The following is a 24445-nucleotide window of genomic DNA, read 5'->3' as shown; positions in this document are numbered from 1 at the left end:
TACTAATATCAGTTGCCCTTGTTCTTCAGCATATAGGTAGAAAGTTAAGATCTTTCATAATGACATAATCATTAATTTTGTTTCTCTAATAGTGTTAAAGAGATCTTAATCCCTATCCAGATCCTTGGCTGGGGCCCTACAACAGATTCCTAACTTTACTCCCATTGAATCTCCTTTATCCTTCTTTATCAGACTTTTTTTTTTTTTTTTTTAAACTTCAGCCCAGACATGAAATTCACAGCATCCCTCTTCTATTGGATGATCTCATTAAAGAGAAATGAATTTATTCTGAAATGCAGGCTTAACGTTTTCATAGACGCCTGCCAAAGAACAGCAAGTAATCATAGCAAGGGAAAATACATGTTCTAATGGAAACTAGTATTCATCACTTGAACCCAGAAACAAGGGTGAATGTTATCTTAGCAAAGTCTGCGTCATTGAAAGAGCATGTTTAGTGCCCTGGATTTTTTCTGAATCCTGTGAAACATTTATTAGTCTCTGTTCTGTTACACTGTCAGTCTTGTACCTCTCTTGGGCGTCTCATCATAAAAACATGCACTATTTGCATAGTTTCCCTTTGAAAAGGGAAACCTTAGAAACACCAGCATTTATCAAATTGTCAAGAATAAAAATTGAGTAACTGTTTTGTGAGCAAGTTCTGCCATATTGCCTCATCACTATATACAACTAGATTCCTCAGTAGGGCTTTTCTAAAATGTCTTACATAGCAAGATTAGCTACAGGAGAGTCTTTTTTTTCAAGCCTGTTAAGAAAAGCTTTTTTTAAAAAAGAAAGATGAAGAAATAACATGATGTTTAAATATGTAGAGACTAGTAATTTATAAAAGGATAGATTTAGGCAAAGTACTGCACTAAGCTTGAAAAACTTAGCTTAAGCTGTTGTAAAACTTTTATTAAACTAGAATGAGTGAAAATTTTTAAAATGGCAATAAGGCAGTACTTAAAAATTAATGCGGTATCATGCAGGTGTCCTGCAGAATTCAGTGTTCTTTTATTCATTGTACTTTTTCATTGGAATGTATGGTTGTTTTAAATGTATTTATAGTAATATGCTTTTCCTACATTCTGGAATTCATCATTATGGGTAGTGGTGGTAATGAACAATCTCATACAGACTAGGAAGATAACTTCATGACAAATTCAAATGTAGATTTCAAACTGCACGTGTTTTTAGTTTGCGTTTTGCTTCATAGTAATTGATTGTTTCTATTTTCAGGTTTGGTGATGTCTGCCATCACTGTAATCATTTTGGTACTATATTTTGCCATTGACACCTTTGTGATCAACAAGAAACAGTGGTTGCCTGAGTGCACGCCCGTCTATGTTCAGTATTTTGTTAAATTCTTCATTATTGGTGTTACTGTGCTTGTGGTTGCTGTTCCTGAGGGACTTCCACTTGCCGTCACTATTTCTCTTGCTTATTCTGTAAAGGTAAGAAACTAAAAATAATTATCAGAGAAAAATCCTTTTCAGCTGAGTTGGTTAATGACCTTAAGTTTTATCAGGTTGCAGGAAAGTTGGCCTGCAAATCCATGTGATTGAAAAGTTAGTGAAACTCCTTTAATGTACAGCTTTGCTTTATAAAGGAAGTATTTCTAGCAAAAATGCTCAGTACATATGGATGTTAATACAAATCTTTAAAACTGCACAGTGCAGAAATATCAAAAGATAGAAATATCTACTTAGTTCACACAGTTATCAGGAGTGTATTTAGCAGGTTTTAAGTGAATAGGTACTGTCTTATATAGAGTAACTTTTCATCCTTAGATTTGTGTGTGCAATAGTACAAAGTTTTGGTGAGGATTTGTAGTCCTCAGGAACTTATTCCAGACAAATTAAAGTTTCACTAGAGCTTTTATGTGCTTTTTGTAAATGCAGTTACAGTTATTTGTAGCTAAATTTAATTACAAAATTAAAGAGGATTAAAATCCTGCAGTTCCAGATTACTCGCTTTTCTCAGAATAATGTAGTTGTATAGTCAAATGTGCCTTATATAAAACTTTCATCTGAGATTCTTAAAATGTTTATAAAGTTTGTTTCCATTTAGCATATAAATAAATTATTGAAAAATAGTAGTGCTTGAAACGTCCTATTTTCTTCAGAAACGCCTTAGCTAATCCTTGACGTTCTAGCTATTTCTTAAAATGTGTATGTATTGCGAAAAAGGAAGTAACTGTATCAGTTTATGAAAGGGAAAACTGTTTCAGGAGTGGTCTCTTTGCTTTTTATAACTGATGTTTAAAATCTGTCAAAGCAAATATTAAAGATTTTTTCTTTTGCTTTTTCTCAGAAAATGATGAAGGATAACAATCTGGTCCGCCACTTAGATGCCTGTGAAACTATGGGTAATGCTACAGCCATCTGCTCTGACAAAACAGGGACGCTAACAACAAATCGGATGACAGTCGTGCAAGCCTATGTCGGTGATGTCCACTACAAAGAGATCCCTGACCCAGATTCTGTACCCGCCAAAACCCTCGATTTGCTGGTTAATGCAATTGCTATCAACAGTGCTTACACTACAAAAATCCTGGTAAGTAGACTTTTTCTGTCAATAAAAAGAAACATAGCAGAAGGAGATGCTCTTTTGTTTTAAGCATTCTTAATTCCATAACATCCTGTTGTTGATCATGAATTGTTAATTACCACTGAGGTCCTCAAAATGAGAGGAGATGCTACAAAAATTATATATTTTATTTGTTTCTTTAAGAATAGAAATGTTTTTATACGTACAAGGCCACGTTATATTTTGAAAGATCTTGCTATTGTTAGATTGGTATGGTCCAGTCTGCGTAAAGGTAACTTTGCTTTACACAACTACTTTTCACTGAGACTTCATATGTGCAAAATTATTTTTGCATGACTAAGACTCTGCAATTAGTTCTTGAATAAGTCTAATTGGATTGGTTGGATCAGTGAGATCAATGGTATTTATTCATTCCAGGTTCAAGTGAATTACATCCAGAAGTATTTTGTTCCCTCTGTAAAGCAGGACAAAATGGGAAAAGCATATTTGCTTGTGGCATTGGGCTCTTCTATACAGAGCTGATTAAGGGGCCCAAAACTAGATTTGTTCTTTGAAAGGTCAAGTTTACCCTCAATATCATAGACCAAATACAATTTTTAGCTTATAAATGTATGTGTTTTCCTTTTTATGGATTTATACTGAGCTGCATAACATGGTCAATGCATGCAATTTACATTGTTTTCAAAGCAGTTTTTCAATACATCAAAAAAATCTTTTGGTAAAATGCTAATGAGTGCCGAAGCATTCATTTCCTTTTATTCTTGGTGTGATTTTAATAACACTATAGATATGTGGATATCGGTAACAATCAATTTTTGGAAGAAGAATATTTGGAGAAACCTGACACCAGTGTGCCAAGTGTGCTTTGCTAGATGTGACAAAGGTGTTTGGAAATGAATGCTCTCGAGGGTAGTCGTGTTGTTTAGCCAGAGTTAATATCTGAAGTCACGGCAGCCTTCAAAGAGTTGTCTGTGCTGCGATGCACCCGCTCTGCTCTTCTAATTGAAAGCTCTCTGGAAATGCAAACGCGAGGAGACCCAGCCCTCCCGAGGGAGCTTTCTACCCAGAGCTGACAGGGAATCGCTCGCAGCCTCCAGCACCTCAGAAAGGTGCTGGTAGCTGCTACCTTCCAGCTGAAGGTTGGTTCCCAACTCAGTCCTTTGTCTTGTTCTGTCTTTTTCCTGTGATCTGACTAGGTCAAAATCAACCAGGTTAGCTGAAATGAAGGATGGACCTGCTATTCTCAGGTAGTTCAATGCTGTGTAAACTCAGTGTAGATGTTTTATGGCAGTGGCCTTTAGGAAAATAAAAATATACAAGTTGGCAGGAGTGTTTTGCTATTGTTGGATAAGCCATGCTTTTATCAAGCAGTATAATATTTTCTTGCTGTTGGGGACAGGATCATATATTTTACATTATTGTAATACCATTACAGCCTAAGTAAGGCTGACTACTTCATCCTGTAGGAGGTGAAATAGAATCAGACTGCCTCAACACACAGGCTGAGATTAAAATGAGGTAAAACAGGCAAGGTGGGAGCAGGATAATAGCTGTATAAATTTGTGTTTGCATAACCATGACAGCGGTGATGCTAGTGACAGGCATCAGTCCTCGGCATGGCTGCGGAGCCAGGCTTTCAGAGGGGTTTGAGAGGGCGATACCAGTGCTGATGGTTTTCCTCGTTCCTAAGGTGCAACTTGGCAAAGGACATGCCGATTAGTTGGTGTTTAAGCCAGGAGTGACTGGCAAAGGAAGAGTCCATGTCCACCTCGCTTCATTTGTTTTATATTTTACTGTTATTTGTTTTGAATGCTTGAGATCAGACACCTTAACACATTCAACTCCCATATCAGTTCAGCCTCCTAGAATCTCAGAATAATTTTAGGTTTTTGAGTAAGGCGTAGGATGACATCAGATCGCTTTGAAAAGGGATGTACCTGTAATAGTGGATGAGTTTAATGTTTCCTCTTTCTCTTGGGCAATAGTTTCATTTGACTGAAAAATTTTTGGTCAATAGCAGTTCAAAATTTTTGCTTTGGTCTCAGTACAGTTTTGAATTTTCTTACTGTGGTTCCACTTCATTGCTTCTTATTGAAACGAATTGTGTGTGCCTGTTAGAAAGTCGCTATTTCACGATTTCAGTTCTGTTTTAGTTCTCTGTAAAACTGATAAACTGGTGAAATCCTCTGGAAATCACCTTTGTTCTGGATGCCTAACGTAACTACTTGAACTTATCTGTGTAATAGTAATGGTGATTATTTAGCTGTTAAAACAGCATTGTAAGGTCAAGCCTTGCAATGTGGACCTTGTGAGAAAATACCACCATTATCAGAGGAGTTAATTTTGTACACTGATTATTGTTATAACGATTTTAAGTTTAAGATACATGTTCCACAGCCCTCATTAATTCTAGATCATAAATGAATTCAGTAAAGAATGCATAAGGGAGTTGTTTCCCAGATGAAGTGTTTCTGGCTGCTAGTGAAGGCATACTTGTGCAGTCATTCTTAGAGCATATTTAATCAAATTGTGAATATTAGCTCAAACCCAAAGGGCATATAAGTGTTAGGTCACAAAGACTGAATTTTACATATTCTATTATTAGTTACCTAGTTATGCGTACACTGCAAATTGCACTTTGTATGAACTTATGTTCAGAGTGATCACATATGGGACCATAAAATTAGTCAAGATGCTCTGCTGAATGAGAAATGATCCCTCTTGCATTATCTTTTGATTAAAGGCCAATTGAACCATTGATAAAAATATAAAAAGAAAATAATATAACTGCTTGGCATAAAGGAGATGAATTTCCCTGAGAAATTGAACACAAATTATTCCAGCTGAACAATAGAGTCATAAAATCTAGCTCTTTGTAATGTTTTCCAAGGATGAAGTATTGGGCGAGCTGATCTAGCATTCCATTAGCTTCACAGCAACTTTAATGCTGCTTTTATGCTGTTTATGTGAAGCTGTTATGCAGAAAGCTCTTCCCCCCCCCCCCCCGTATTAAAGTTTTAGATAGCTTTCCCAAAGAGAGATAAAAATTACACTGCATACACTTTTGCATGTAACCTGAGGAGGACTGTAAAACACCTCTTACTCTGAAAACAGAATTTGCCTTTTGCAAATACTTTGATTGCTCTTGGGCTGGAAGTACCTTGACCTTGAGTATCATGGAGCAGTAATGAAATAGAGACTCCAGATAGCAAAACTGGTGATTGAACTGTTACTTGCATAAATTCAGTTTTAATCAGAAAAGTATTTGTTCAAGTCTGCAGACAACTGTCAGAAGGCAGAGATGACATACTTGCTGGATGGGTATAATATGCTCTTATTAAAAGGAGATCATACTTGAGTGATTTTCAACACCACCTGAAGGACTCAGCTGAACCAGTTCCTATTAGGATCTAACAGAGGTATTTCATTTGGTACTTGATAGGTGCCTAGGGAGCAATAGAGCTACCTGTGCCTGTATTAGGTGAATATCTGGATCTGCATCAGGAGGACTGGCTTCCATTCTGATTATTCAGTTCCGAGGATCTGGAGTATCATTTACTGCGTTTGCACACTGTGTAGCACAATGCTGGGGCACTTTAACTGAGGATCTGGAAAGAAAAGAGAGATCTTACAGAAGAGCGCAAAGCATTCACTCCTTTCCACACACTTCGGCCAAAATATGAAATGAAGTAAGCATGCATTAGTCTATATGCTAGTCAATACGTTAGTCTACTAATGGATGCGTCCACCTTGTAAAACTTTTTGAACAAGAAGGGCTCTATGACGCAAAATAAAAAGGGGCAGCATAGGCAGCCGGGGAGGTGGGAGGCAACACATTTCCAGGTGGAACTGTAACATCTGTGAATGACAGTGAAACATCTATCCAAGAAATCAGTGGAGTTGCCCAGATTGTTGCTGGCACCCAACTTCCAAGCACGTTCTTGGCAGAGCCCTAGATTTTGCTCCGCACTTCACACACAGGCAGACCGTTCTTCAGAAGGCTGCTGGGTCGGGTTCAGGGGCCCCAAACATCCCCTGCATTGAAGGTCACCACGAGCTTCCCTGACAAGGGTTTCATTTTGGGGGACAGGGATGGTTAGCCTCAGCGTGAGAATTCTTTTTTTCAAAATGGAATGGGAGGAGACCCTAGATATTTAGGAAAGATTGATCTTTTTACACAGAGTAAAATGGATTGGGATAATTAACAGGTCAGATAATTTCTTACACAGACCTCAAAATCCAATAGATCAGCGTGTACCATCCCTGTCAACAGAAAACCATCAGAATTTCTATTTCGTGAGGCAACAGCATGTTTTATTGTAGCAGCCTGCCAAGGGCAATCATGCTAAATGAACCTGCTTTTGGATCTGAGTAGAATTCTCCTCTTTTTTTGAAGAAGAACCGTAAGAACATTGCTTTTATCCTGCAAAATACATTTTCAGTTATTTTGGTAGTTGAAATGGGAAAGATGTTTTTATTCTCAGTTATGGTGGTCTTAAAACCTATTTCCAAGCTGTTATTTCTCATGTTAAAATGCAGATAGAATTACCGTTTGTTTTTAATGTACATGAAGGTACAGGTCTGCTCTTATTTTAACCAGATAAGTTCACCCATCACTGCTAACAACGTTCCGAGTTAAAATAGATACATTTAAAAAAAATGGGGGCAGAAATGGTTAAAAAAAAAAAAAAAAAATAAATACAGAAAGATTGAGGAAAGCTTTCATTTATGTTAATATTAAATGACAACCAAAGTAAATGGCCTGGCCTAAATTCTATTTTTTTCTTCCATAGTTCCCCACCATTAACGTTAGGCAGCAGATAAAACTAGCAGTCCCAGTTGTTGACTTGAAGTCTGTGAAAATGATAGGTCATTTATCAGGCAGAAAGTCCAGCTGTCACTTAAGGTCGACTTGTCTGTAAGCAAGCAGGTCACCTTTGGGGAAGAAATGGCAGGTGAAGAAGGAATGAGTACTGCAGAATGCAGAATGTCACAGTGAGGGCATGCAACTAGAAAAAAGGTAAAACTGGAACATCATGAGGAAAAAAGGCTAGAGCGTGGCAGCAACCGAATTTTCACGTATTCTGCGTAGCACAATATGCTCCCGCTTGCAGACCCTGTCTTACCGCATCATATTCTCACCAGATGCCATTGCAAGTTTTGTCCACAGGGAGGTTGGCAGTAGTAATGTTGGAATGGTTTTAGTTCATTTTGGTGTATATGTGAGCAGAGACCATCCTTCATAATGGTTTTCTTACCTCTGCGTTCTTTCCTCAGGCAATGCACAAAAATACGTTCCAATTTTAGATAACGTGTCAAGATTTCAGTGACTTGTGTTTTAAGGTTGAGCAGGATAAAAGCAGGAATGCTATTTGACAGCCATTTTTATGTAAGGATGAATCTGTGGAAGGCTTAGCCTTGCATAATCTTGGAAATCAGTAAACAAAGAGAAACATATCTGGGATGAATTTTTCAGCTTAGCTGGTGTGACGGCTTGCTGTCAGTGTCATCTGGGTTTGGATGAGACAAGGAAACAGGAATAAGCCTGAATCATCTTCCTGCGCTGTCAATATGCAATACACTTGGAATGAAAAAATCCCCTACTTCTAGTGTATTTAAAGCGATCCAGAAAAAGCACAGAAAAATGTACTGAGAGGAGAACCCTGCACTGGCAGGTTGATGACCTGATGTAGGATTTGAGCGGTTCTCATTTCTCACTGTCTGGAAAAGATCAAGCATATGTGCATGAACTCATGAAGCGCTCTCTGCTCCGGAGTTTACAACTTGTGTTCTGCAATATTAGAGGTACAGTAAATTACCAAATATATGATATGAGAAGAAACACAAGAGGAAAACCTTTGTGGAAAATCTTGAAAAAAACATGAATTTTAGCTTGTTTCAGGGTGACAGGATCCAAATCAATAGGGCTGGATTTAGGAGGGCAGTAAGGCTCTTATGAGTCAAGTAATTTGAGACGAATACTGTGAATTTTTCATTGGCTGTTTTCAGTGAGTTGGCTTGGCAGTAGAACTTTGCAAATTGTGTATATTCTTGGTTTTGAAGTGCTCATTAGGTAATGTCTAGGCATCAGAATGTTGTCTGAAGCATTTCTTGCCTAAAATGATGCATAATTTTGTTCTAAAGTTTCCAGTGGCGTTACCTTATTACTGACACCTGATCGAGTCCTACAATTGAGGTTTAGGTCCTATTGTATCATTGGCCCCTGCTGATCAAGGCACACATGAAGCTGAAGGAAAAACAGGATTCGTTTGTTGTGCTGTTAACATAGAGGTTCGACCCTCCGAATAAATGGTGCATTTGATCTATTTAAAATTCACCTCAAGGTTAATGCCAATCCAACTAGTGACACGGGAAATAAAAATAAAATATAACATCGCTTACGCTTCTGAGAGAGCAGTGGCAGTGACTATATCTTGCAGGACTGTAAATATGCCACACAGCAGTGACTGGAATTGGGGAAATAAGGAAAGCAAATATTATTAAGTATCATAAGATTTTTATTTGTAAAAGAGAGGGAGTTTCTTATTTTTTTAAAGACACTTGCCTTTCTCTGGCTAGATTGTACAGGACCCTATTTCCATCTGAAGCATGACGTTCACTTTTCTGGGTCTTTGGGCATCTGTCTGTATATTTCAGTCCCACTGCTTAGGCCATGAAACCTTCTCTTTCCAGCCCTACTCATTCCTTCCCGTTCCATCGGGATCATATTTTACACATGCAGTGTACTGTGACGTTTTCTTTCCTCAAAGCCTTTCTTGAAACACAGAATGATTTGACTACTGCAAAGAACAGATTAACCAGATAATAACTAAGGATAGATATTATTGTAAAATAATATTTTAGGAAGCAACGAAGCAGATTATTTTGGTTTCAAAACTACTGATATAGGGCCTCAACAGAACACTTGTTCTAGGTATGCTGACAGATTGTATGGTCATAAAGCTAGTATCGATTAGAGAAGGAATTTAATTTGAATTTGAATTGTCATTTGCTTTATTTCCAAAATTTCTGGAATATCTCTATTAGAAATCAACATGATACTAAAGAGGAAAATATGGGATGGTAAAAACTGGAAACATGCTTCTGAGAAATATGAAAAATACTGTTTTCAGTTAGCTCCAGCAATATTTTATTTCTTTTGTAAATACATATGTATGTCTATGTCTCTATCTATATCTTGCTCGAATTCCTCTTATTTATGTTAACACAAGAGTCAGTATAGTCTGAACTTGAGACATGAAGTGACAGATTGAATTCTAAAAATCTCTAACTTTCGTAAGAGCTTTTATTTAATAGGCAATCCGTTATAGGCAAATTTATTTCCTTATCTCAGGTTTTATATTTTGTTCACAGGGCGTTGAACAATTATATAAAATGTACATATATAGTATATCGGGGACCAGAAAATGAAGGCTGAAGTATCTTTCTATATGTTTACTATGAGCAAGGCAACCATCCCAAAAAAATGAAATTCTTTTTTTTTCCTTTAGAACTTTTTCATAATGAATTTGTTAAGCTTTTTCTCAGAATAATCTAGGCAAGAAAAAAAGCAGCCTATAATGGGCATATTATTTACTATGTAAATAGTAATTACAGTGGTGGTAATAGATCATTTAAGTTAACCATCCCTGCCTGTAGGAACTGTAATTAGCAGAGAGTAGTGATCTTCACACATGGCTTGCCATGGAAGTTTTATATAATAAGAGGTACAAATATAGCCGTTAGTTGTCACTAAAATAGCTACCGAGTTACTAATTGAAGTAGGTCTGTTTAGAAAAGACTATCTGAACGGGTAAGGCGAAGGATATGTTGTTATCCCAGTCAGGATTTTTTTCTGCAGTCTGGGTGCAGGGGCTTTGTCTGCGGAGCAGGAAGCAATTTTTGAAGAAGTCTTCTCCTCTTGTTGGGGTGGTGAGCGAGGGGAACGTGGCATCAGCCACCTGGAAGGCTCTTTGGCAGCAGTTTGTGGAAGGGGTGGCTGAGGCAGGCGGGAATTAGGGAGTAGGGGTCAGAGCACGGCCGTCCTGTATCTGCTGTCGACACTGTTGAACTGTCTGGAAGGAGCCGTATTTTTTGCTCCCAGGCCCCTGAGGCAGGACAGGTTTCCCCACGATAACGTGAGAAATGTGGTAGGTAGAGGAGGTGAGATTGATGCTCTCAGATAGAGCTGGTTGTTTCACTGAAGTTTTCATTATCCAGTAAACTAGAATTGTAAGTGAAACTGGCGGTAGAAGGGCTGCAGCTCCTGACAGCCCTTTTCCTTAATTCCTAGTCTGCTATATAGCTCCGTCAAAGAGAGGGGTGATGGTCCTGCCTCAGTGGCAGATAAAGAAAGTGACGGGAACAGGAGATGGATAAGCAAGATAATCCTGCGTTGTAGAACATAGCATGGCAGGTTATTCCCATATTAGCTAGTCAAGTTTATGATCCAATGAAATCCTATTTCTTTCTTTCTTTCTTAACCTCATGTTATAGAAAACCAAGATATAAAAAGCTTCTTCAGAATGGTCCATAGCTTTGCAATCACAATTTGGTAATTGTGAAGCCTGTGGCCGTGACTGACAGTCTCCTGCAGACTTTTTAGTGACCATAATACCATTTACCATGTTAGGGTTTTTTGTTTTTTCTTCCCCCCCCCCCCCCCCCCCCCGCTTGCTTGTATGAAGATAAGTAAATTAATTTTTAAACTTGCTATAAGGCAGCAAGTGTTTTCCATACTGCCTTTCCATAGGACTTTTCTGTCATTCATGCTACTTCTAAGTGCTTCTTTTCCACTCATCTTGAACTGGTGCAAGAGGGATCACTTAAAGGGGTAACTGCCAGCTCTTTACAAATATGCTTTAAAAAATTGCCTTTCCTGAGCATTTCCAAAGCATTTTCATCTAGCTATGTAAATACTGTTCATAGATGTCTGATAATTTTTCTCTTGTTTTTTAAAACAAAATAAGTTGATAAAAAGAACAATTTTAATATATACTTCTGTTAATGCCTATGATACTCGACTGAGATAAAGTTGTCACGCTTTGGAGCTAATTTAACTGATAGGGTGGTTGGACTTTGGTGGTAACAGCTCATAGGGGATATTATCAGGGAGCATGTTTTCTTGATGGGAGCTTTTATTTTTACGTGAGTGGGTGTAAACCACTTCAGGTACATCTGTTTTAATACGGGTTTTCTCTGTGTTCTCTGTGGTTCAGGAACAGGAAGATAATAATTTCAAATGTGATAATTTAATGCCATTTTTTTAAAAAAGTGGCTTTATAATCAAGGAAAGATACACAAATGACCTTTTTAAAAAACAGAACGTGGACAATGAATCACCTCATAATGTTGCATAGGGCATTAATTCTGTTCAGTTTGTATATTGCATAGTTTATAAAAATATGCTACATAGTTGGTAAGAATTTTTCTCAGAGCATGAGAATACTGTAAAAAAAGTACATTTAAGTACAACAGATCAGCAATATAGTTTGTGACAGAAAACATCTTGCTAATTTTAGAACAGTGAATGTGCAGGAGTTACTTTGTGGATTTGAAATCACTTTAAATTTATTTGGCATCGTTATTCTTTGTGAACGAAATTGCGCTTAATAAGATTTATTCTAATTTTGTTAATGCAAGCAAAATATTGCTTTTTTTCCCCTTTTGAGGCAGAGATAGTCCTAGAAGACTGGTGTTAAATATACACAAAGCAAAAATGATACTTCAAATCCTAGTTCCCACTTTCTTCTGCAGGTAGCCCCTAGTACTAATCTTTCTTCCAAGCTTCCAGTCTGCTCCTCTTGCACATCAAACTGTTGGCCCCTCTGCACTCCGGTCAATCATGGTTCTGTGGTACTTACAAGTGACTGTGGGAAGCTTTCCAAAAATGATGGCCTTTGTGCTTTCCGTGATGGTGCCAGATAAGCCTGAAAAATCTCTAGGATGGATGGAGTCTAAGGAATTGTAACTACAGATTCTGAGCACACTCCACTGAGCACTTATTTCTCAAGGGCATATGACTTGGGTGGACAAAAATAGCAGAAGGTGTCCCTTACATAAAATCCTTTTCCCAGCCAGAGTCTTGCCGAGGAGATTCTGAAAATTTTCAAAAGAAAGGTTTCCAGAATATTGTAACATAGTCAAAACTGTACTGTTCCCCAGCGTCGTTCCAAGAAATGGTAGCCAAAGTGTTTTGGCAGACACTTTGCATGGAAAAATTCAAGCTTCTAGAAGGAAGTCTTAAAATTTCAGGACAGCTTTGCCTGTTGTGGAACTGCTAGCAGCCGGTCTCTTGTGCGTACACCCGCAGGCAGAACAAGAGCAGGACTGTGTGGCTGGCTACTGACAAGTCTTTACAGAGACAGTGGGACATCTCCATTGGGAACTGTGAACTAGTGTTAGTCAGTCGATGTATCTCATAGTGCAGAACACTAAATGAAGGTATTAAAATGTTCCATTGTGCATTTCTTCTGCCACCATTATTTTTCCAGTGTTCATCTTATTCAGTTCAATTACTCTGTGCTTCCCTTCACTGCAAAGGGGAAGCACTGACAGTGCTCAGTGCTCCTTTGCTCCTGGTTGTATATCCAGGTTATACTTGGGAGAGGTGAGAGATGAGTTTTCCTTGCAGAATTTTCCTATAGAGGACAGGATATTCAACCTCACCGTCATTCCTGTTCCATTTTCCTTCTGAATGAACAATCAGATAAAAACTGGCTGCAGCCTCAGTCCGCTACTCTGCCCAGCAAAGGCATCACTCTTGGTATCCTGACAAGGAGAGGGACTGGCCAGAGGACTGAGTTTGTAATGCGTCACAGCCATTACTCCACCAATCACGCAAAAAAATTGCTCTGAGAAAATTTTAGATAAGCACTGCTATAACATGTTATAAGCACGTCAGTTCATGTATTTGCTTCCCCCCCCCCCCAAAATCTTATCTAAGCAAAACCAATTTAAAAATAATTTCAACTGAATGATGCTAGTATAAGCTTAAAGAAGCAGGCTACTTTTTGTATAATATGTATTGAAATACCTCTTGTCAGTAATTGTAGAATTATTTAAAAACTGATGCTTGAAGAAACCTTTTCCTTGCTCTGGAAATGAGTACTATTGACAGAGAAGACATAATGACTAGCTTAAGTCAAGCGATAAAACTTCCTTTTACATTTCATGTGGGTAGATTTGCTTTACGTTTGCTAAATTTAGCACCGTAAACTATACCCATTGTTTTGTACTGCAACCAGGAAGGCAATGTGCAATACATCTGATTTTTTTCTTTGGGTTGATCTTTCTAGTAATTTAATTTTCATGTTCAGATATAACCAGAAGCCAGAAGTAGAAAATGCTAAGTATTGATAAGGTTTGTGCAAATAAAAATTGTATGCACATATCAGCTACCAGTAGATATTGCTATTTCTTTTGTTGAGATTCAAGCCTTTGATGTGCACAAGTAAAGGCCATGCCTTTTTTAGTTATTTAAGGTGATGACTGAATTCTTGTACAGTATGATCACTATCACAGCTCTCTAATACACATTTTTCAAGTAGCGATACTGTTGCTTTTTCAGTTGCTTAGCCTAAAACACTGATGTAGTGTCTACAGGTCACTACAAGCTTTTCTTCTTTTCTGTTCAAATTAGTAAAAGGCATGGAGAAAACTATGCAAATTAAAATAAAAGTTGGCATATTTAGACAACACGTAATAGATGGTGTGCATTTCCTGACATTGTGGTTGAAAATCAAATGCAATGGATAGTAGAGAGCATGGATGAGATGCACTTTGGTCTATTAGTGAAGGTCTTTTGAAAAGCTTGATTAATTTTGATTAAGGGAGTTTACTAGTTAATATAAAGGGAGGAATATAACGTAACTGGAATTTCGATAATGTCATGTTCAGAAGCATTGTCTAAGGCTGTCGTAGAGAACCTGGGAGAGAAAAAGTCTTGAGATGGCGGGGGAAAATGGTTTGCTAGAGCACGTACGTGAATTTGAGTCAGAGACTCCAAAGACTTTTCCTACGTGGACAATTGCTATTTAGTCAAAAGATGAGGTTTCAGCCCTAAGGCAGATACATCAAGGCTTTTAATGTTTGCAAAAACATACAAAGCCCTAGTATTGGCTCTAATGTGGAAATACACTTATTAAACTGCAGGAGTTGCCTTGAAATTGAACTTTCACCATCTGACCAACTCAGCATTATGCGTTTTGTCTCCTGCCTCTATTTTCTGTGTCTGCAACATGCCTGAAGTCAGTCTGATATCTGCATGCCGCAAAACCTCAGTTTAATAGATCTAAAACAAGGTAGCAGATGTTTTCCGGTCGTTACAGAGGCACTAATTACAATTCTAAAATTAAGTGCAATTTCTCTTTTGCACTTAAAGCACAAGGTTCAGCTTCTTTGTCATGCATGGAAATACAGCAAGCTTTTCCCAAATGTCCAGGACAAATTATCAGAGAAGTTATAAGATTTGTTAATCTGTTCTTTTAATCAATTTTGGTTTAGAAAGGATGCATCTGTCAGCCCGCTCTGTGTTTTAAAAATATTCTTAACTGGGGAGAAACATATCCTTGCATTTTTCCTTATAGTTAGTATTAACTTAAAGCTTGTACTTAAAGACATTTGGTTGTTAATTAAAGTAAGTTAATAACAATTATTGTGTCTTTATTTCGATTATATAGTTTACTTGTAAACAGTTCTTGTTGCACTTAAACAAAGCTGGAACGGCATTAATATAAATCTAGTTGGCTGTTCCCTGTGAGTGCTACTGTGCAAGGGTGGAGTTTTTTAGCATTTCAAATTTGGAAATAAAATATGTTATTTTTAAAATTGGAGAGGCAAATTGTCGTTAAATGAGAATATATTATACACAAAATATGTGAATGATTTTGATCAGTAACAATAGGAAAGTCACTTCACACGGATAAATGAGTTCTTATAGTATAATATTTGGAAACTAATTGGGGGACAGCATGGAGAAAAATGTGCATCTGTAAAATTCAGTTTAATGTAATCTAGAAACACCAGAGCTGGAGCCTCCTAATTGTAACCACATGATTATTCAGTGGTGTCATAACAAGGCCTAGTCCATTCTTTGGGCCTGTACTTCTGCTTAAAGCCAGCTCTAAATTGTCATAGTTGGGGATGCAGAGTTTTTGAAAAATTGTTTTAATCTTTCATAAAGACATCTGTTTTAGCTGTTTTCATCTTGAAATGTAGAGTATTTATTACAAAACTGAGAAAGCTCATACTAGAGAGTTAAAATGAAGGGAGAAGAGGAAAAGGAATAACTCATGGGGCACATACTTTAATCACAGAGTTGCTAATGAATTATGATGTGTGAACAATGTATATGTCAGTGTTTGGTTCCTCAGAAATAAATATTCTTTGGTTACACGTGAGGACTTTATGAAAAGGTGTTGTTAATTTCAAAAAGTAATCAGTTAAACTTTACATAATTTGAAATCACAAGACCTTGCTCTGGGTCCAATTAAATTAATTAGATAGCTAAAAGTAGTTGAATTTAGCTTAGTTAACTACTTCAAATATTACTTCTACTACAGATATCCCACCTATTATTTCTCTAGTTGTGAAGCTGAAGGAGATAGAAAATTGTGTCCTAATTAGTGCTAATAAGTTCTTCATTTTTAAAATTAATATTCTCACATAAACACTGCCAATTGCTTAGGTGTGTCTACATTTTGCATGTCTGAAAATTTACGTAGAGACAATATAAATGTTTTGTCTGTGTTTTTAACTTGCATTTTTTGTGCTTGGGAGAAAATTGTCACGCTGATGAAGTACAGGCTAGAAAGGTGGACGGTGAAAGCTGGCTGAACTGCTGGGCTCAAAGTGTTGTGGTCAGCGGTAGGAAGCCCAGCTGGAGGTCAGTCACTAGTGGTGTGCCCCAGGGGTTGACACTGGGACTGATACCATTTAACACTTTAATTAATGACCTGGGTGATGGGACAGAGTGCACCCTCATCAAATTTGCAGACCATAGAAAATGAGGAGGAGCAGCTGATACACCAAGGGGCTGTGCTGCCGTTCAGAGGGACCTGGACAGGCTGGAGAGTTGGGCGGAGAGGAACCTCCTGAAGTTCAGCAAAGGCAAGTGCAGGGTCCTGCACCTAGGGAGGAAGAACCCCAGGCGCCAGGACAGGCTGGGGGGTTGACCTGCTGCAGAGCAGCTCTGCCGAGAAGGACCTGGGAGTCCTGGTGGGCAAGTTGACCAGGAGCCACCAATGCTTCTTTGAGGCAAAAAAGGCCAATGGGATCCTGGGCTGCATGAGGCAGAGCGTTGCCAGCAGGTGGAGGGAGGTGATCCTTCCCCTCTGCTCAGCCCTGGGGAGGCCGCACCTGGAGTGCTGGGTCTGGTTCTGGGCTCCCCAGTCCAAGAGAGACGTGGAGCTGCTGGAGCGAGTCCAGGGAAGGGCTACTAAGATGATTAAGGGCCTGGAGCATCTGATGTGCGAGGAGAGGCTGAGGGAGCTGGGACTGTTCATCCTGGAGAAGAGAAGGCTCAGGGGGTATCTGATCAATGCGTATAAATACCTGATGGGAGACAGTAAAGAAGACAGAGCCAGACTCTCTTCCGTGGTGCCCAGCGACAGGACAAGAGGCAGTGGGCACAAACTGAATTACAGGAAATGCCATTTTAAGATAAGAAAAATTACTCTAAGGGTGACTGAGCACCTAATAGGTTGTGCAGGGATGTTGTGGAGTCTCCATCCTCGGAGATATGCAAAACCTGACTGAACATGGTCTGGAGCAACCTGTTCTAGCTGACCTTGATTTGAGCAGGAAGGTTGGACTTAGATGGTCACCAGAAGTCCCTTCCAGATTCAATTATTCTGTAATTCTGTGAAAATGTGTACAGGACTATCATAGAGCAATTTTTTCTGTAGCATTTTTGGCTTTTTTTTTTTCCTTTTCAAAAGAATCAAAAGTAAATTTCTGTTTAAAGCTAAAAGAGTAATTTAATTATTTACTGTTCATATTAAGGGCAAAGTATTCACTCTTTTTGTATTGTATATAAATAGGTAACAATCAGACAGGAAGTAGAGACCTTTGCACCAGCCTTTGTCTGTTCTTCATGCATGATTTCCTTTTCTTTCATAATCACTCTCATGGGAATTTATGGATAGTATCATTTTTTTCCTTGTTCCTGTTATTTGAGCGGAAACAAGCAGGGGTCCGTACTCGCTGAGCCACATCACTGCTGCTCTCTTAACTTTGCCGTGCTGATAGAAAATGTCATGCTGCTGCGTTATGTAACTACAACTAGCTCCTTTTTATGATTGCTTTGCTACTACTATTGGAGGCAACAAGAGATGTTGCAATATGCAGTTTTTGTATAATGCTATGTTTGAAAAGCCTGTATCCATCTCAAGTGCTAGCAGTGGGAATTACATTGTACCATGGTATTGCATTAAGTACATCGTTACATCTTTTTCAAGTCTGTCTTTAGAGAATGGGAAAAATATTAAATAGTCATGAACTAATCTGATGCAGAAAGCCTGGCTCCAAATATCCTCTTAATCTAATTATGCCAGCTGTACCTAAATAATTCCATTGTACTGGCTATTGCACAAATATATTGTATTTTACTCCCCATACCGAAATGAGCCAAAAATTTCCGTTACCAATTTCCTAGGAAGTTTGAGCAGATCTGATAGTTCAATGGTTGTTAAGTAACTAAGTCTGAATACAGTTGCTTGCTATTTAAAGAAGTTAGGTTCACTGGCAAAAGGCAGTAGCTTCACAGTAGGGGCTAAGCCCGGGCTCAGCCCCTGGGACAGGGAGGCGGCTGCCCCTTGCTGCTGTCGTCGCGCCGTAAGGGCTCGGTGGGCCGCCCTGGCTAATCCCTGACCCTGAGACGTGTGAAGCTTAGCTGGTGCCTTGAAGGGTTTGAACCGCGAGCAAGCTGGGTTCCTGAGGGAGGCTTGGCGTGCAATACAAATGTACTGTGAGACTACAGTTTTACTGTAACGCAGGTCTAAGAGCTGTGGGACTGCTCTCTGCGTTCACCACGCAGTGAAAATCAGGGGGCTGCGCGGTGGTAGCTGGTTCAGTGGAAGGGCAGCCCTGCTGGCCACTGACGTTAAGTAGTAACTTACAAACGTGTAACTTCGTTATTAAGCAATGTTGATGTTTACACGTCCGACTTAAGTCTCCAGACTTGGCATCTCTGGAGGGTGCGTGCTTTTGGCTTAGGCTGTCTTCAGTGTAGCAGACATCACTGCCTTGATCATACACGTTTTCATTGCTGTCTCCCCCGTCATAACAGCTGGAACTGAAATTTTGGAGAGCAGGGTGATTTTGATTAAACTGGAAACCATTAAGGTTACCAACCAGCAGGATATGGCTTAAGCATGACAGCGTTAAATACCGGTCATGGGCTGGAGTTGTCATTCCTGAACAGTATTGTGCTAGCCCTTTTCTTCCAAAGGGAAGTGAGGCTTCAGAAAAGTAAGGAAGAAAGTTTGTTGAAAGCATCATGAATTTAGGCAGAAATTTACACAAAATAAATATTTTTTTCCTCTTTAAAATTTCTTATTTTCAACTTAGGTGCTGAGGAAGGGAGAAGAGGGACTAGTAAACAAGGATTGTGTGATTTTAAAGGGAGTTTTTTTGTTTCTTTGTTTAAAAAAAGTAATTGGGCAGCTGCAAGCATAAACAAGATTGCTCTGGGGAAGTCTGTGATTTAATTAGAAGCTCACGTGAGAGAACTGTGATTTAGGTCTGTGTGTAACGGAAATGGCACTGAAGGAGAGCTAAGGTTACTACTGACCGCTCAGGCAGCGTGCGCTGTGGATAGCTTTAAGCCAATCAGCTGGAAGCGCTGGAGCAAATGAAATCAGAAGATATGGCATATTGGAAGAGCTCTTGAATGCGTATTGGTTACGCTGGCTAGCAAATCGGTGCGTGTCAGGCAGGGCTTGGAACGTGGTGCCCTGATTTTGATCAGCTTGTCATGGAGACTGCTGGTGCCAAGAGTACAGGGTGAGATCTGGAGGAGGCTTATGCCATGCACGTTTTTCAAGTGAGAAATGGACCTGATGTGGATATGAGAGCTTCGTGGAAGAGGAGGGAGATGGGTGAGCAGATGTAAAGGAAAAGGAATTAACTATTGCTCCTCCATTTCCAGTCCTCTCAGAATAGAAATCTGGGACATGTCAATATAGGACAGAGATGGTGAAATTTTGATTTGTTAGTTCACTCTTCTCCTTTGTTTTATCCTTGTCCTGTGCTAAAGAATACCACTGAAATAATCCTTAGTTACCTATACACAGTTTTGTAAACCCGTTCTTTCTCTTAATCCTGTACCTCCCTCCCACTGATTTTGCTTTCAAATGCTCAATGTCCTGTCCGTGAAGGAGGTATTCCATATATAAGTAAGCGTGTCTCGTGTAAAAACTGTTTAAAGAAAAGGGACAAACTTGGTAATAAAGGGGGAGTTTACTGTCAAGCCTCTCCCTTCTCCTACCACCGTCTGACTGTTTGATTCTTCCTGTCTGATTCTTTTTCCTATCAGACATGCTCTTGATAATCCCTGAGTTCAAAATATATACTACCATTAGTGGTGAATGTGTTCCCTTTTCCCACATCAGACCGCTTTCTATCAGAAAACTCTTCAGGAGCAAATTCCTTGTTTAAAACTATACATTTATTTGCAGGTGAGCGGTACTTCCGTTCCTCAAAACATATTTTATGCCACCCACCCTGCAATTATTTTCTGACTTCTGTACATCACTGTATTATACTGTTAGGTAGCGTATGAAACATAAATCCTGTTATATTTAAAAAAACTGATGGCCAGCCTTTGTTACCAGAACATGCCCAGTCTCTATTACAGGGTTCCCAGATGTTTTTTATTGTCTGATTTAGAACCGAATTCCAAATGTGTGTACTACAGGGGCTTTGAAATGAAGAATGCATAATCATGGGACCCAAAATGCGATGCCTTATGGAGCCAACTGATGAAAGGATTTTAGGAGCTGTCCGTCCTTAAGGAATGTGACCTTAAGGAATATTCCTTGTAACCAGTATGCTTTGCTGGAGCTTGAAAGAAAGTAAAGGAAGAGATTTGTATCAGTTACAGTACAAATATTTTAAAATCTCTGAAGGTACAAAGAAGATCAACTTTATTTTCTGATGAATGGACATAGCGTAATGGAATGGGGACACTTACATGAGTCTGCTCAGCAGTGTGCATAAGTGTCCAAAGAAAGCTTTAAGCTTTTAAATATTGGACTTAAAATTCAGTGAGTGAGATCAGAGTGGTACACAAGGTTAATTCTGTGCGTTTCTTCTGACGCCAAAATAATTACGCAACCAGCTCCAAGAATTTAACTGTTCTTTTTCAATCCTTTATGCTGACTGCCTTTCAAACTGACTTTTGACTTAAACAGAATTTCAAAATTGTATCTTGCAATGATAATTTGGAGTTATAAAATGGCAAGTATATTATATTATCAGTGAGCTTTATCTGTAATTTAACGTGTTGCTTTCTGTGCTCTGTATAAAACAGAGGCACTTGTCACACACCATTAATGTGAAAAACTACTTAAAATTTTAAACAGTCTAGGGACAAATTGTGATCTCCCTCATTGAACAAGTCTTATTGTAATATTATTATTCCATAATTAATGGGATATTAATTATTATTAAATATTCTTCCACGCTTGTCCTCAAGAGTAGCCAAAATCAGAACCCACTCAAGATGTAGAGACTTTTTTCCTTAATTATGACCTTACAAAATAAACTCATGACATTTTAATAGTATAAGCTGATGCCAGCTATTTTTAGTGAAACCTTATCTCTTTAGGATGCTCTGTTTTTGTGTTTGTTTCTTTGTTTTTTAATCTATAAAAGCATATTTCAAGAACTCAAAAAAAAAAAAAAAGTTGCAGTTTGCTTAATTAGCACTCTTATTCATGTGTATAATTAATATTTCAGTCGTGGTCTGCCTGGAAAGCCAGCAGCATGTTACGTAGTGAGCGCGTAACTAAAGTATAATGTATACAGAAGTTCCATAAAACTAAAGAAAAGTTCCACTGTTTAGATTGCATTATTTGGGAAGAGAAAAGTCAGAAAAAATAATTAAGTTAGCTTTCTAAACAATAAATAGAAGTGAAATAAAATTTGTGAAACAATCTCTGCATTTCCAGACGAGCTTTAACAGCATTTCTTATGCATTCCTAGGCGTGGCTATGGTTCTTATGTAGTTATCCAGAGATACTACAGCTAGAAAAAAAAAAAAGTATTTCTTGAATAAAATAGTAAAAAAGGAAAGAAGGGATAAAGGGAATTCACTTGCAGTGTCTGGCATCCAGAATCCAGATTGTAGCTGGGGTGAGGGATTTCTGGTAGCGGTCATACTATGAAAGAGAGCAGAACCAGAGTCCTGTTGTTGAACTTTTACAGTGAACAGAAGTCCCAGAGAAACAGTAAGCAAAAACCAGAACAGCTGATGCCTACTATTAGTGCTTTCTTATTTTCAGCATGTATATTGTAACTTTGTTTCCTGTTTTATAATTAAAACTTAATTTAGTCAAGCAAAGGTTTAGGTTCTTATCCTTGGCTAAAATGAATGTTCTCTTTTCTTTTTTAAGTTTTTTTTCCTGTATAAGATAAACAGTTGTCTCTAAATCTATTCTGGTGCAGCTTGAAATCAGTTGAATAAACCTTCATCTACAAAAAGCTGATAGTTTTGATTCTAGATATAGTTTGTCTTAAATCTTTTTTAGATGTCTTCTATCAAATCATTGACTCAAATTGTGTAGCAAGAGAGAACATCGCTATGTTTTATAGTGTTATAGTTTGTTATTAATAGTTGTCCTTTATACGATATTTGAAATTCAGAAGTAAAAATATCACATAGCTTTACCAGCATTATTCCTTCTCAGTTATCTTAAAGTCTGCATATATAACGCTTAACCACAAAGAGAAAAATCCTGCACCTCCTGGCCCATTTTTTCTTTTCAGAGGAAATAAAATATAGCATGGAAATTATTCATAATTTAATTTTAAAACTGCATTTTCCTCTGTGTGTTTGCCTTTTGCGAACAGAGCTGAAATAGAATATTCAACATGGATATAACATTCTGGCAAAATTAATTTCTTAGCTTAAGAAATTGATATATTTGTAATCATCATTATTCTAAAGGAACAGTTCAGTCTGTGCAGAACACGGAAGCATAAGATGAAACAAGTGAAGACTTCATAAAATGCATGAAATCCTAACATTTGAATTTGGAATCAAAAAAGTTAACCCCAAAAAAGTGGAAAGTTGAAAAGTGGAAGTTGAGTTGAGGCATGCGCAGAATGTTTCATCTTTCTCCCTTTTTAACCCACCTTTATTAGTCAGTTATTTTTCAGTGAAATAATTTTGAAGATTCCTTTTGTAATCCGAATTCAGTAATGCGTCAATACTAGCTTTTGGGTTGCTATTTTTAAGCCTTTATAATACAGCTGTACTTTGACCCAGTTTTGGTTTGATAGTTGTGACAACTATATTTTTAACATATATCTGCACTTTGTTTTACATATAAGGATTTGATTACAGTTAGAATATTATTATTATTATGTAAATAATTTAAAGACTTAGAAGAAGCATTTGAAATCCTTCTTATAAGAATTAGTGAAAAGTGATTATTGGAAGAACAAATTTGATTGATCTCTTCCCAGCACAAGATTTTACAACGTGCAGCTGACTTGCGACTAGTAAAAGCTCTTTCACTGAGTTCAGCGTTCAAAAAGACTAAGTTTCTGTTTGCAAATCACTGTTCAAATGCGTTCTCTCTTATGGTGTCCAAGGAGTTTCCTTTTCTCACTCAATGAGAAATAGTTCCTTGTTAATTACTCACAAGTAGTCCCTTTGTCCTGTCCTTTTAATTGTGTTGCAGGTGCCATAAACTGCAGATTTCAGCAAGAAATAAATTTAGATACAGCACAGTATGAAGTTTTAACATCCAGCAGCTTCTGCAAAGGATTGTCAAGAACAATCTGCAATGAGACTGCTTTTGGCATATAGATTTTGAGCTGAAACAGTACAGGAAAGGAAGTGGTATTTGCCAGCTCTCACCACCATATGCTTTATGTTAATGTAACGTACAAAGAAAACGGAGACAGCAGCTGCTCTAGAGGGAGGTGGCCACTTGTTAGCAGATTTTGAAACCTTTCTGAAATGTCTGTTCATTTTCTTTTCACTGGCATTTTTTCTCCTTTGCTTACGTAGGATATGTTAAATAGAAATCTATTTTTAGACCACTGTAAGAAGTGCAAACTGAGCTCTCCTTTCTGGTGAAATAAAAATAATTTTAGAAAAACTTTGATATTCATTTTTATATACTATGAAGTGTAGATAGATTTGTATTTTCTCAATATCCATTCATAGCTGGTTATGGTGAAAACATAGGTATAAATTAAGCATTATCTGGGTTTGTTTTTGTCTGCAGTGGAAAGAAATCTACGTGTTTTGCATTGATTTCCAGTGTGTGTTTGCTAGTCACCTATCTTATTTACTTTTATGTCAATGTCAAGATTCACTGATTTCAGCGGGAAAGATAGCCAAAACGTAAATGAGGTTTTAGAGTTAAAATGGAAAGAGCGTTGCACATCATGCGCACAGAGAAATCAGCCTCTCTCAGCTGACTCCTTCCAGATAGGCATGGCCACCAGCTCTTGGGTAATCAGGGTTTCTTAAGTGAATTTTAGAATCTGAGGGGAATTTACAACAGGGGAGAGTAAAATTATAGCAGGGCAAAATTATTACAGCACATAATAAAATTACTATAGCATATTACTATATTTTCTGAGTGTCAATGTAAAACATTGAAACCCAAGTAATGCTAAAATATCACAGCAACCCAAAAAGTGACTCTCATAACTCAGT

At 38.0% G+C, this 24445-nt stretch overlaps 1 protein-coding gene across 20 annotated transcripts in view; it reads left to right on the top strand.

The window, feature by feature from the left end:
• ATP2B2 (ATPase plasma membrane Ca2+ transporting 2) overlaps nt 1-24445 on the top strand; it is a 430065-nt gene that overhangs the window by 348309 nt on the left and 57311 nt on the right. For all 20 annotated transcript variants that reach the window (XM_068906748.1, XM_068906742.1, XM_068906746.1 and 17 more), the window contains 2 exons: nt 1237-1451; nt 2311-2553. In XM_068906748.1, coding sequence (XP_068762849.1) covers nt 1237-1451; nt 2311-2553 — 458 coding nt within the window. The remainder of the gene's footprint in view (nt 1-1236; nt 1452-2310; nt 2554-24445) is intronic.

The sequence above is a fragment of the Struthio camelus genome, chromosome 14 (assembly GCF_040807025.1).
Source record: "Struthio camelus isolate bStrCam1 chromosome 14, bStrCam1.hap1, whole genome shotgun sequence".
Lineage (NCBI taxonomy): Eukaryota > Metazoa > Chordata > Aves > Struthioniformes > Struthionidae > Struthio > Struthio camelus.
The sequence above is the reverse complement of the archived record's forward strand: the minus strand, read 5'-3'. Positions and strand labels throughout refer to the sequence as shown.